Below are 13,422 nucleotides of genomic sequence, written 5' to 3' on the forward strand. Positions count from 1 at the left end.
AATATTAAGGGATTTAATTGTATTAGGATCATTTTAACAAGTGAATTTTTAGACATTCATTTAAAGCATGTTATATGTCCATCCCTATCAAATCGATCCTCATTAATTCATCTTTTTTGCTGCTGCTGCTTCTTTTTTATTATTATTTTCATCTAATTTCATGATAATATTTAAGAGTTTTTAGGCCTATTTTTTTACAAGTTAATTATTTTTCTTTAGATTAATTGATCAAGATTAGGCTGAGATCATGAGAATTGATTTGGTCTAAGTAGTTGAAAATGTCTCTTGGATTTATATGAAGATTCAGACTTTGCTTTGTTGGTAATGGTTGTAATTAATCCTGCTTCTTGATTGATGGAAACCTCCATTATATTTGTTTTTTTTTTTAAGTATTGCAAGGGTTCTTTCTTTTTCTTTTCTTTTCTTTTTTTAACGAAAAGGGTTAAAGCAAGCAATGTTTCATTGTGATACACATTGACAAAGAAAAAGATTTGACATTAATAGATGCCAATTAATGCTCCTTATTCATAAATAGGACTGTAGTCACTATAAGTGATAAAAAAGACAAGTGATAGATTGCTAACGTGTCCCTTCCTGCAAGCTTCTGATGATAAAAATGATAGTTTTGATTTTATTGGAAATTAAAACATCTACTGGAATTTTACGCTACAATTCAAACTGACTCCTATGAATGAGCTAGGGATGGTAAAGCAAGGAGACTAGAGCACGCCCTTTTCCATAACCAAAAAGAAACAAAGGGCATTCACCAATCATCGCATTTCCAAAAGACTGGGCGCTTAGCTCCAAATAAGCCAGTGGAAATTTCCATGTAGCAGCAGTAACATAGAAAATTTAAAAGGACAAGAATAAAAAGAAAACCCCTTGTGCAATACACAAATGTTCAAACAACATCACATTTATAAAGCTCTTATCCGTAGGTTAATATAAGTTGGGCCTCGCCTGTTTTTTCATGTGCTCTTGCTGCAGTTACTCGTACTTGAGCTTTGACTACTTGCAATACCAAGGCACAATGCTTCAGCCAACGGTCCACCAGGCGGCGAACCCATCCATGAAACAGGATTCGCCATTTGGGGTCTCAAAGCCCTCACATTTTCCACTGCCAAGCCCATGATGTCGAAAGCACCCATTTGGCTGTTCTCATCGTCTTCTTCTTGATTGTTTCCACTCCCACCCGACATTGACAGTGTAAGAGAAGAGAGCGGTAGCTTCTCGTTTGAACAAAGAGGGCGTTTGCTCCCAAATCCATCCAGTTCGGCAACCTCTCTCTCTGCTGTTGACCATGCATCAATAAAGCTCCTTGTCTCTTGTGAATGTGTTTGGTTGAGATTCGAGGCTCCTCCCAAAGAGGCGAAATCGGGGCTGAACTGCTCGTTTAGATGCTGAGCTTGCAAATTGAGGCGATGGTCTTTATAATATTGCTGCTGGTATTCACTCACATTTCCCCCATACTTTGTCCCTTGTGTCTGAAACTGCTGCCACTCTGGGTTCGAATTGCCAGCAAAAGGAACCGTAGTCTCCCCTTTTATGAACCACTCCAAGCACCTTCACGGGTAAACCATTAACCATCACTTATTTATTTGTAGTATAATAGTAACTTATAAAAGACAAAAGTTCCACATCATGCATTCATACTCATAGATGGTGATTACTGATTAGCGGATAAGAATAACAGATATACTAAGATGTAAGAAAATAACACGAAATAAAGATTTGGTTTCTCAGATTCAGAGCAGACAGAGTATTGGGAATCGACAGCAAAAGCCCACCTAGGCTGATCAAACGAAGATGTCAATAAATGAGCATCGGTGATGAAATGAGGATTTTGATGAGGCTGCTTGTCAGATGCCATGTTAAGTGTATGTGGCTTGTGGTCATTGTTGTTAACGGAGTGGTTTGGCAATTCCACAGGCTTTCTTGAACGGGGACGGCTCTTATGAGAGTGACGCTCACAGTATTTCTGATCAGGAGCCACGTCTCTCGAGCACCTCCATTTCTTCCCATCTGTTCTTCTGCACCTCCATGGCTCTGGATCCGAACTATTGCCCGAAAACCCCAGTTCCAAAGACCCCTTTATCACTGTCAACGCAACAAGAAATAGCTAACAACTTGACACTACATTGATAACATTGAACACAAGGAGAAAAAAAAAAGAAAACATTACCATTTGAAGGGTTTCTGGTGAGGGGTATGGGGAGGTCAGGAGGGACAGGCTCAGAGGCCGTCATGTACTTGTATATCATGGTCTGCCTCTCTAGCTCTTGCCACTGAGCTGCCGTGAAAGGAGCTCTAGCATTCACAGGAGCTGCCATTTCTCCTGGATTAGTTTAAATACCATGCCTTAATCTACTTTCTTTCTTTAAAGCGTAGAAATTTACAAGAAAACGATGAATGAAAGGTAATGGGTGAAGAAATAAGAAGAGTTTTACCTGAGCAATTGTTGGGAAAAGAAGGGTCAGCGCTAAAGGGGTGATGATGCAGAGACTTGAAAACCCCTGCAGCAGCAGCAGAAGCAGAAGCAGAAGCAGCACCGACAACATCGTATATATCGCCCGTGCATGGTACCTGATTGCTTGTGTTGCAAACAATGGGCCCACCACCACAAGCTCCACCATCAAATCCATCACCGCAACAGGAAGAAGACGATGATGAAAGCTGATGATGAGAAGAATGATGAGGCATTGGCATGAAGCTCTTATTTGGGCAAGATTCCTCAACTTGTTGCATCCTCAAAGCCAACCCAACATCACAATGATCTCTTCCGAATCCTTTCTCTGTGCCCATAAAAGCATTATTCCTGCTACCCATGTCATCAAACTGCCACCTTTCCCATCTACAAAAAAACCACAACAAGACAACCTTAAACCCCAAGCTAACTTCACTCTTTTTTGCAAAAAAAATTCTTACACGACACTGCAAATCGATGCCCTTTGTTTCTCTTTACACTTCTATAGCGAGCTGCTGTTTGTTGCTAATACATAAAAAGTTGGCTATGTTATGGTGTAGCGGTGCCGCCATTTTCAGCCATGCGTTTTGCTTTGCTTCCTTAGCTTCCAACATTCGCACCCCTTATGGAATACAGACAAAATCCACTTCACTGTACTCCGCTCTCTCTCGAGACTGACAAAAACACCGAGACAAGCCCAACGTTAGCTTTTTCTAAACAGTGTTTCAAAATCCCCCAAGCACCACCCAGTCATATTTGATTGGACAGAAATGGTTTTGACTTTTGATTTTCTTTGCCAGACTGAGTTTCTATTGGCTGTGAGTTTCAAGGTGCTTACGAGTTGTTTTGACAAAGTTGACCGACTTCTATGTCAAAAGTTAACGCCGTTAACTTTTGCGAACATCGGGAGTCGTGAAAAAAAAGGCAGAAGGGTTCCACATGGTTTCGTGTGAGCGTGTGCGGGGACCAAAGCCAATTGATGTGATGCCGTAACTAATTTGCTATTGAGTTATTAATATTTATACTCTTCCTAAAATTGTGCATTAAATTTGGACCAAGAATTTATCTTATTTTAGTGCCGTAGGCTTTAACAGTTCAGAAGCATCCTAATTATGCTCATTTTGTGGTTGAGTTCATCAAATAATTGAGTGGGTTTGGATAAGTTTTTATTTTTTATGAGATTTATAACTCAAGAGTTCGAGGATAATTTAAAATAATTTTTTTATTTAAGACAAAGAGAAACTTAAATTTTATCTTTTGGAAAAAAAATAATACATCAAATATGCAAATAAAAATTTAAAACATTTTAATCAAGTATTCTGTTAAAATTTTGTTTCACGTGAACAAAATGTTACATTATATAATTACAACTACGAATTAATCACACTCTCTTACGCCAGTGTGATGTGGTTCGACCCTCACCATCGCAACCATGCTCACCGCACCGGAGGAAAAATGGTGCGATGGCTGATTTCAATATCACTACTACAATTTTCAATCTCATTGTTAAATTAATTATCAATCTCACAGTCACTATTTATATATATATATATAATCTCACAGTTGTATCAAAAGGGGGCCTTAATCTTATTCAACAAAAGCTATTAAAAAATCAAATAAACTTGTATCAGAATTCGGCAACCCTAAATCCTAACTTAGTTGAATAAAAAGAAAAAGAATTTCCACTTGATTTTTAGGTAAAAAACCGAAACAGGGATGATACATATGGTATCACACAAACCAAGGTCAATCTCAGTGTCTTAATGGATACGGTCCATTAGGTCACATATCCCATCCCACTAGATTTTTACCTCATGTAATAAATGGCTCTCGATGACCGAGTAAAGGGTTGCTCTCTGGGTCGCTTGTGCTTTTATCAATCTCCTTGGCTCGATTGCTTGTAACCAACAAAATAATGAGGCATGCAATTTTATTTATTTTTCGTTTCTGGGCTTCAATTGTTAGAAGAGAATTTATTAAGTTGTAGCAGAGAGCAGGGAATATGGTTAGAGTTGTTCTCGAAGATCTTGTGAAGATGATGAATAATAATAAGATTTGGGAAGTACATTAATTTTCATGCTTTCAAGCCTTTTAACCTACCAATTTGAACTACCATTCATGCATAGTTTACTCCGTAAATAGCCATTGATTAATGCATTTCAACAGCCAAAGTCGCATTTATCAGTATTTCATGATCCAATAAATGGCATTAAGAGTTTGCATTTAAATGAAATAGAAATGTGGCATGATTTGTTCCAAGTTTTTCAAATGATGATATGAACTCAAAAAGGGGAGATACCAGGGTGTACTACTAGCATCGAATTAAGCAATCGTTACTCGTCAATTAAGAGGGTAAATCCATCCAATTTAATCATGTTGTAACACTTTTATGATTTACTTATTCTGGGATTGTAATAATCAATTACCCTCTGCTTCAAAATCTTTTTATTGATTATGTTTGGTAAGTACATGTTTTACTTAGCAACCAAATTAAAGAATAAGATTCACCTGTAGATTATTTCTGAAGGAAAAGAAGATCCATTTTTAACATAATAAACATATTGTGGGATATAAATTTCCTCCTAATAACTAAGATAAGTGAAAGTATTTGAAGTTGACATCAAACTCTAACTATATTACGTCCTAGCTTTAATCCTAATTAATTGTTTCATATGCTCATTAGTCAACTTTTAAAGTAAAATTTATTTCATCAGTCAACTTTGAGTCCTTTTTTTTACAAGGCAAATTTTGAGATAAAATCATAATTTTCTATGTTAATTTTGTGAAATTATAAACTAAAGAAGTTATATATTTACCAAAAAAAACTAAAAAAAAAGTTATATATTAACGCCTTAGTAAAATATGAAAAATGAAGCATTTAATCTCCATTTAGTCACATGTTACTTATATATTTTACACATTGGCCACATAGTGGTTTTGACACCACTTTACATTGAAATAATTCTATATGTATTTTGAAAAAAAAAATTATTTTATAAAAAAAAGGAAAGAGAGAAAATAAGTCTAATGGATAATAAACCACTTGCCGTTACCATTTTATTTAAATGTTTAACATCACAAGTAAAATAAATGAAGATTCTAATTTTTTGTATAATTAAATTTAATTCAATAAAAAATTATCAATTAAGGTAATTTTACTTTTATAAGAACTTTGCTAAAAAAATACATAAAATTTAGTATAATAATTTAATTTTATAAAAAATATTAATTCAAGATAAAATAAGAAATTAATAAATTATCACAAATATGTTAATTATTTTATATATAGTAATGATAAAGATATAACCACTAATTATCCAAACCATTAGACGTTGAATTTCATAGTTGGTGTAGGAAAAAGACAAAACAAGAACTTTGATTTCCTTATTTGGCTACATATTTGTCTTGTGATTATTGCAGTTTACACTAGATTTGTCATTGAAGTTTTGGATAAATTTTCGATGAATAACCTCTTTGGAAGGGATCTTCTCATTAGGGTCTCCCAAAATTTTGGTTGACTGGTATTACTTCCTCAAATAAAAGACAATGATCCGGAAATGTCAACAAGTCATAATATCTATGATCTTTAACCACAATTGTGTTTGTCCACATTCCATGATAATTCTTGGGTAACAGCCACTTCTTGTCGTTTGTAGCAAAGCAAAACTTTCTCTAGTCTATGGAAAGTCGCCCTTGTTTTACCTCCAATCTACTCTTTAATTAGTTCAATGCCGTAGATCAGATGGTGGTGATTTTGAGAAGAAGGAGGTCACCGGCTCGATAGTCAGATCGCACCCCCTTTCGCTATCTCCCTCCTCTGCAACCTGAACCAACCTACCCTCCACTCTTTCCCTTTCCAGCAGCAGCAGCCCGAAGAACTCTCCTCTCCCGAACCCATAAAAGCTTCCATGTGCTCTGTCGCTAGCTCTGCCCCTTTCTGCTCTATCGGCCTCGAACCCTCTTCTCTCTCCACTATCCTGCCCCCCTTCTTTCTCCTTCGCCTGAGAGTATTACACGGAAATGTCCAAATGACCCTCTGAAATCGTCAAAACCCACGGGACACGCGTTACACTCAGCTACGCCTGTAGCTAAGTTTGATTTCATGCTAGATTCCCACTGTTCCTTAAGCATCTCTTAACCCTCGCACAATTTTTGCTGTATCGTTGTCCCTGCTGTTTTTGAAGAAATGGAAAGGGACTTCTGAACTCGTTTCACTTTACTTGAAAGAACAGTTTTAATGCACATGTGATCTGTCTCCAAAGAGTGTTAAATTTTCCCTTACCCTAAAGTTAGTTCGAGAAAATGTTCGTTACTTTTATCCATGTCAAGATCCACGAATAGCTTGGCAATAAAGTCCATGTGCAGATGTCTATTACTGACTTAAAAATTCAGCCTTTACAATGAAATTTTGTGCAGTTTCCAACACTTTTTTGCTGAGATCCATGCCAACACTTTCCAATTGCAAATCCTAAAATATTAATGAACACAAACTCATATACATCCTGACACCCTTAAAGCAAATTACAAACCCAAAGCATATATTTACTCTATTCTTATCATCTTTCAAGAACAAGATATTTGAGGTAGCGGGCAGTAACCCATTAGCAGAATCAATTCAACAAGAAAATAATGAAGAAACAAAATTTAAGCCAAAAAAACAAAAGTCAAATTACTTGGAGATGTAGAGGTTTTGATCAAGGGAACGATATCTTCAACTCATAATAAGACTATTTGATCCGATGGGGCTTTTCTGCTTAAGTAGAATCCTTAACTGAGCCTTTTGGCACTCCAGCTTTGTACCCCAATGCCTACTCTTTGATCCAATTGCTCGAACTACTCTTGGAAATTCGACAAATCCTTTGATCCCTCGCTTTATGTGAGGATTCTCAGGTTCTGGAGATGCTTTGCGCTGAATTGCCATGGATGAAGAGACAGCACTGCTTATGTTATCGTAACAGGATGATGACTTTTCGCTCAATGCAAATCTTGTTGACTCTCGTGAATCAACACCGATGTTACTATAATCACAAGATTTCTCACTGAAAACTAACCTTGCAAACTTCCCTGAAAGATTGGCAGAGAGTGCTGGTGTTTTAAATTCTTTATTCTTCTGTTCGATCCGGGAAATTGACGTGTGAGGTTGTGCACGTTTAGTTTCCTCCAATTCTAGTAACTTCTCCTCGAAGAGAATCTTGGCCTCAGCCAGCTTCATTTGGACTCGCTCTTCCCTTAAAACTTCAGCCATCCTTAGCATCTTTCTTTCCTCCTCGACTTCCTTCTTCATTCGATCAATCTCTGCTTTATGCATTGAAATTTCTCTTGCAAGCTCTTCACATACTCTCTCCAATGCTTCTCTTCCCCTTCTTTCTTCAGCAAGTTCTTTAGCCAATCTCTTATTGAGGGACTCTACCTTTTTACGTGCTTTACGTTCATACTCTACCTCAGCTTTCAACTCAATGATCTGGGCTCTAGCAATATCCAGTTCAGATTCCATAACTGGTTTGAAGAAGGTCAGATCCCAGAAAGAGGCTGCGATCTTTCGAGCTGAGAGAGGGAGGTTTACTTGACGTAGATGCTTGCTACTTTGGCATAGTTGTTGTTGTTGTTGATGATGATGATGATGATGATGATGATGGTGAGAATAATAAAAAGGATTCTCATAAAGTTTCCAGCTAGGGCAAGTGGTGGTGGTGATGTGTTCTTGAGGAATGGTCACATTGCAGGGATTATCTGGGCTGCTGATCATCATCATCGCCTCCTCCATATCTTCTCCTTTCATTCTATATGAGCTTTTTCCTTGTAGCTTTTCTTTTCCTTTTCTCCTTTGCTGCTTTTCTTTTTTCTAATGGGAATTTTCCCTGTCAAGAAAGCGATCGGGTAGGCCCATTTTTTATCCTGGAACTTTGCTTTTAAGATGTGATTGTAAAAGCGAAAGATATATCACATGCATCTCATCTTAATTAAAACTAGTTCCAGGGGAGGTGGTCTTGCCTCTATATCCTACTTTCATCGGTCCACAACCACAACTCTATCTGCCCTGCCCCTGTTTCCTTTTAACTCTGTCGTGCTTTTGTAAGCACCCCCAAACCGGCCACTCCATAGGATGCGAAAACAAAGTAGAGGATCTACGGTGACGAGGCCACAATTTTCCAGCTGACTTTTCACGCACAGGGAACCGGTCAAAACAGTCGAGGGGGATATTTTTGACTGAGAAATTTAATGGACTAATTTGTTTTAATCAGATGCATTGATGACAGTCTTAATGATGACGCACCTCGCTTTTGTGGCTGCAATCAGAAACTTAAACTAACAAGTTAATCTGTATTTAATTTGCAGATGAAAACTTAAAAGACAATCTATCATCAGCAGTTTTGACTTCACAACCGATAAAACTTGAAGTGGCAAGTCTAAGATGTGGCTACATAAACGATTAGCTTAATACGGTCTCCAACTCTCCATAGAAGGAATGAAATGCCACCTTAAACTTTCCTTGAGTTACATGTTTTCCTCTTATCTGACGACACTGTCCAGTCCAATGAAGAAGCGTGGTCCGCCAAACCACTCCTGTTTCTGCTTCTTGTCATAGAGTAGGGGCGCCTCTGGCTGGAGAATTTACACCTCTGGCAGTGGACATGTTGGTGGGGTATCTTGATCTTCTCTGGGGACATGGTTTCTGGAAAACCGAAAGTTTCAACTTTCAGCTAACAGTGTGCTATGACCCCTCTACAAAAAGCCCTCAGAGCTAACCCCATCAACTGACAAAAAAACCACAGAAGAAGAAGAAGAAGTTACCATCCTCGTTTATCACCCCTAATTTTTTAACATTGGGTGGCCTACCTGAGGATTTGAGTAAGTGAAGGACCATGTTTGTATCTCAGAGCAATCATTCAGCTACAACAGCCCCACATGCATATTTGATGATGCAAGTGACTGACTAATGTTCCTTTACAGCAGCATAAGCTATAACTCATTAAAGACCAGGGGTTTTCCTCCGGCTCCTATAATAATAATAATAATAATAATAATAATAATTTTAAAAAACAATTAGCATGAAAAAGAAGCTGAGAGGTCCAAAAGTTTAATTGGAATTTCCCTTCTTCAAAATGTGTTATATGTGGCTTTGCTGGTTGTCTTTGATTGGATTGGAGAAAACAAACAATATATCCGACGTAAGGAGGACTATTTTAATCAAAATTTGGCATCCGACGCAGGAGTGCTTAGCTCTTGCAAAGTCCGCAAAGGACATATAGGCTATCATGGAGTTCGAACAATGGTCTATTTTTTCCTACAGGCTGCACGTGGATGTCCCCCTTTGTGTGTTATCCAGGGTCCGCTGCGCTGTCATAAACCTTAAGAACAAATTTTCATTAGCTTGAAATATGACTTGCCCATAGTTATTTGGCACTAACATGACAAAACTTGGCAAGCAGTCTTCTGGAGTTGGCCTAATCAGTGAATGCACTCCTTGTATCATTGACATGAAATTTATAACATGTTAAGATCATTAGATGCTTTGGTCAAGGGCGGCTCAAAAACTCGGAGGTTTTCTAGCAAGTGGGTTTTTCTCGTTTCCCAAAACAAAATGAAACTTGGCAGCTAATACACCTCCCATGTGCCAAGAACTTCAATCTTTCTGCAGATAAGGATTGGGTGTGCTCGAGTGAATTCTTGTGGTTCATGGCGAAGAAGTGCCGATTAAAAGATGTAAGTGGGGCAAGTAAAATGGACCACATTCCTATATGGTTAAAGTCATGAAGTAAATGTGACTATTTTTTGCTGCCAAGGAAACTACTATTCTTTTTTACACCATGGGGCGAAAAGAATGTAATTATAATAATTGGTGATTATGATTTTGTTTTGACACAATTTTATTAGGCTTTATGCAAAAGAAAATTTGTCAGCATGTGCTTACACATGAGATGAACAGATGAATGGAGGATCCTAAGCAAAACTTAAAATATAGAGAATGGCATGCATGTTCGTTTGTGTCACAAAATATACCCTTATTCCCATGATAACTGGCTCATCATCTAAGAAGCATTAGATTCTCGAAAACTCATCATTTTGTCTTGAATGTTCATAGCCGAATTTCTACATTCCATTTTCAGGCCTACATTCCTACATATCAGAAAGCGATTTTTACCACCTATTGGCTGTAGGAAGAAGAGAAGCACCAAATCTCAGCATGTTGAAGAGTGATTCTTTTGGGGTTCTGTTTTTCAGAGAGATGTAAACTGATTTTTAGCGAGTTTATTATCAGAAGACAACACTTGCAACTACCGCGAAAGAGTTGACTAACATTGAATGCTAACACAAGCAATCACCGTTTGGAGGCAAAAAATTACATATGAACTTGCGAGACCAAAGGAAGATCAACCAATTAACTCCCATATCTCAACCACCGTTGGCAGAACTAGTGGACCTTTGCCCTTCTATGTTGTCACGAGGTTTATGTAATTATTTTAGTTGGTGTCCGCACAGCCCAAATTACATTCCATGGCGGACCTTTTTGTCAAGAAGACCACCTTAACACAGGATATCATAGAGGGTGTCCTTCCGTGCTTGACAAGCGACATCAGGCAAAGCGTCTAGATTCATGACCACATGCAAAAATAATATGTCTCATGATTTCATTGGGAAGCTATTAATCCCACATAGAAGAAGATGTCTTGATTTCAATGAGAAATCATGAATCGCGTATCAAAAGAAGATGTCATGTTCTCACATTAACTGCATACTAAAATTAGTCATAAAATGCAAATGGACAACACATTACAAGTTGCTGAGAATCGTGACAATACCTTACTTTGCAAGTTAGTATGAACTATGCCAATTGCTATCCCTTGTTGAAGTGAGATAGCCATGAATACGGATCAAAGCATATAACATCTTACAAATTAATGTGCACCGTGACTCTACTACACTTAGAAGACAACTCGAAGGACATCAAATTACAAGGTTTATTAGTTAAAGGAAGAGCAAAACGGTGTCAAATGTTTTAACTATCCAATAACATGTTTCTGTCAACTTCATATAACCTTCATCGAATAAAGTTTAAAACAAAAGGGTGATGAGAACAAAGGAGAACAGACCACAGCTTCGTGTTTACAGAAGCTAAACCAAACCTTCAATCAACCGCAATGTGCTCTTTGCTAGTTGGTAACCTAGAGAGTATGTATGCCCCAGTCTCCTGAATGATTTTTGTCTTTCCAGTGGTGGGGAGGTTCTACATATCGTACCCACAAGCTTATGCTAGTGGGAGTGATAGAGAAAGTTCACCAAATTGAAATAGTAGTTCAGAAACAAAACAGCAGAATCTAACCAGCAAAGTCTATAATACATAACCTGAGTTACTCAGCATTTTAGCATGGAAAAGGGTAACGACAAAATTGATTAACCAAGTGGAACCAGAAATTTCCAAAGACCTATTTTATGAGTATCAACAAGATTATATAACATATGTGTCTGAATGAACTAAATTCATAGCACAAACAAATACATTATAGACCTCTAAATCAATCCTATATAACCATTGCCAATGAATAGATTTTGACCCCATGGCTTCACTACTAATAGATCCACAATGCAAAACCAAAGGCCATTCCAAAAGTCACAACCGTAATTGATGAATTATCTTGGCTGCTAATCTAGACGAAATCCAGACAACGACCACATGCCTATTTCAACCTACCTCCTAGGTGAATGAGCTGCTAAATGTAAGCAGAGGAAATAAATACACAGACTATGTTGCTTACTGGACAGTCCACAACCTATAAGTTAGGAATCTCTGAAATAACATATGCCAGCAGTCAAAATCAAATGCGTATGCAAGTTATAAACGGCACAGACCTGGAATTTAAAAAGTTGTCTATTTGCGAAAATCATCTCAAATTGTTTAAGAAACTATTACTATAAAACATGGACCATGAAAGTAATCTAATATATATTGTGCCAATTACACTCCTATTCAACATGTAAGTTATAGAGAATGCTAGTTCTCGTAATAGTATATGGAGTTATAGAGAATGCTAGTTCTCGTAATAGTATATGGAGTTAGGTTGATCCCAATCAATTAGCTAAATTTAAGTAAGTTGTTAGTACGAGTTCATTGAAAGGTCAATATAGTATCTTCAAACCGCAAAACCTCCTTATTTACTTCAGAAAGCTCTACAGCTAAAATAGCACAACATTCTCTGCCCACACCAACTCCAAGTCATATTTTGCAAAGAAAATACCAGAAATATATTCTGTCTCTGTTTTCCTTTTTTCTTTTTCCTTGAGATGGAAACCATGATTTGTGCACAAGATTGCACACTTACGTGTGCAATTGAGATCCAGCAAATCAGATAGAACAAAAGCACAGATAAGACAAATCTTTAGCCAAAGTTAAATAAATGCATTAACTGGTTATCCACACTGCGTAAAACATCAGGGGTAGTTACACTTTTCATAGCAGCCAGAAAATTGTCATGCATTTTTTAGAGTAAATCTCATAATTATGTGGATAGGTGTTCAAAAATGTCTGATCAGAAAGGAAAATTTCCCAAATTAGATTTCAAGTTCAAAAGATCACCTCTATACTTTCTTTTAAAACAATACAAGCAATAACCCCAATAAGCACATTTTGCATTGAGCAAGATGTGCAGTAGGTTGTCTTGTACTAGAGCTTAACTAAGATTAAGGTACCAACTGGGACCTATTCTAAAGGCAGAACAACACAACTTAAACCCGTGACTGAAAGATCCAAAGCAAAACATGTACAAGATTTTATAGCAGTGATAAAGTATTAAATTAACCAAGGATACAAGCATTATTGACTTCCAAGAGCACTTTTCCCAACTTCATGGAAGCTATCTCAGTCAGATCATTCTAATCCCATGTGGTGAATGACTACTATAACTACCTGTTTGCAGAAAGGAAAAAAAATTAAAAAAAAAAAACTAAACAACTACAACTGA

At 37.3% G+C, this 13,422-nt stretch overlaps 2 protein-coding genes across 5 annotated transcripts; both read right to left on the bottom strand.

Annotated features, from left to right (window-relative positions):
• Positions 704-3,146, bottom strand: LOC18605960 (growth-regulating factor 8). Of its 4 annotated transcripts, none has more exons than XM_007039309.2 (5): positions 2,926-3,145; positions 2,448-2,851; positions 2,183-2,335; positions 1,788-2,097; positions 704-1,563 (listed from the first exon to the last, which is right to left on the bottom strand). In XM_007039309.2, exons 2-5 carry the CDS (start codon positions 2,824-2,826, stop codon positions 969-971), a joined length of 1,437 nt encoding a protein of 478 aa, XP_007039371.2. In that variant the 5' UTR covers positions 2,827-2,851; positions 2,926-3,145; the 3' UTR covers positions 704-968. The 4 variants fall into 4 exon arrangements, with proteins under 4 accessions (XP_007039371.2, XP_017972254.1, XP_017972255.1 ...); XM_018116765.1 differs by having other exon boundaries at positions 2,448-2,877; XM_018116766.1 differs by having other exon boundaries at positions 2,183-2,323; positions 2,448-3,146.
• LOC18605961 (protein BRANCHLESS TRICHOME) lies at positions 6,924-8,511 on the bottom strand. The gene has a single exon (XM_007039312.2). It carries the CDS (start codon positions 8,241-8,243, stop codon positions 7,176-7,178), a length of 1,068 nt encoding a protein of 355 aa, XP_007039374.2. The 5' UTR covers positions 8,244-8,511; the 3' UTR covers positions 6,924-7,175.

The sequence above is a fragment of the Theobroma cacao genome, chromosome 3 (assembly GCF_000208745.1).
Source record: "Theobroma cacao cultivar B97-61/B2 chromosome 3, Criollo_cocoa_genome_V2, whole genome shotgun sequence".
NCBI classification, from domain to species: domain Eukaryota; kingdom Viridiplantae; phylum Streptophyta; class Magnoliopsida; order Malvales; family Malvaceae; genus Theobroma; species Theobroma cacao.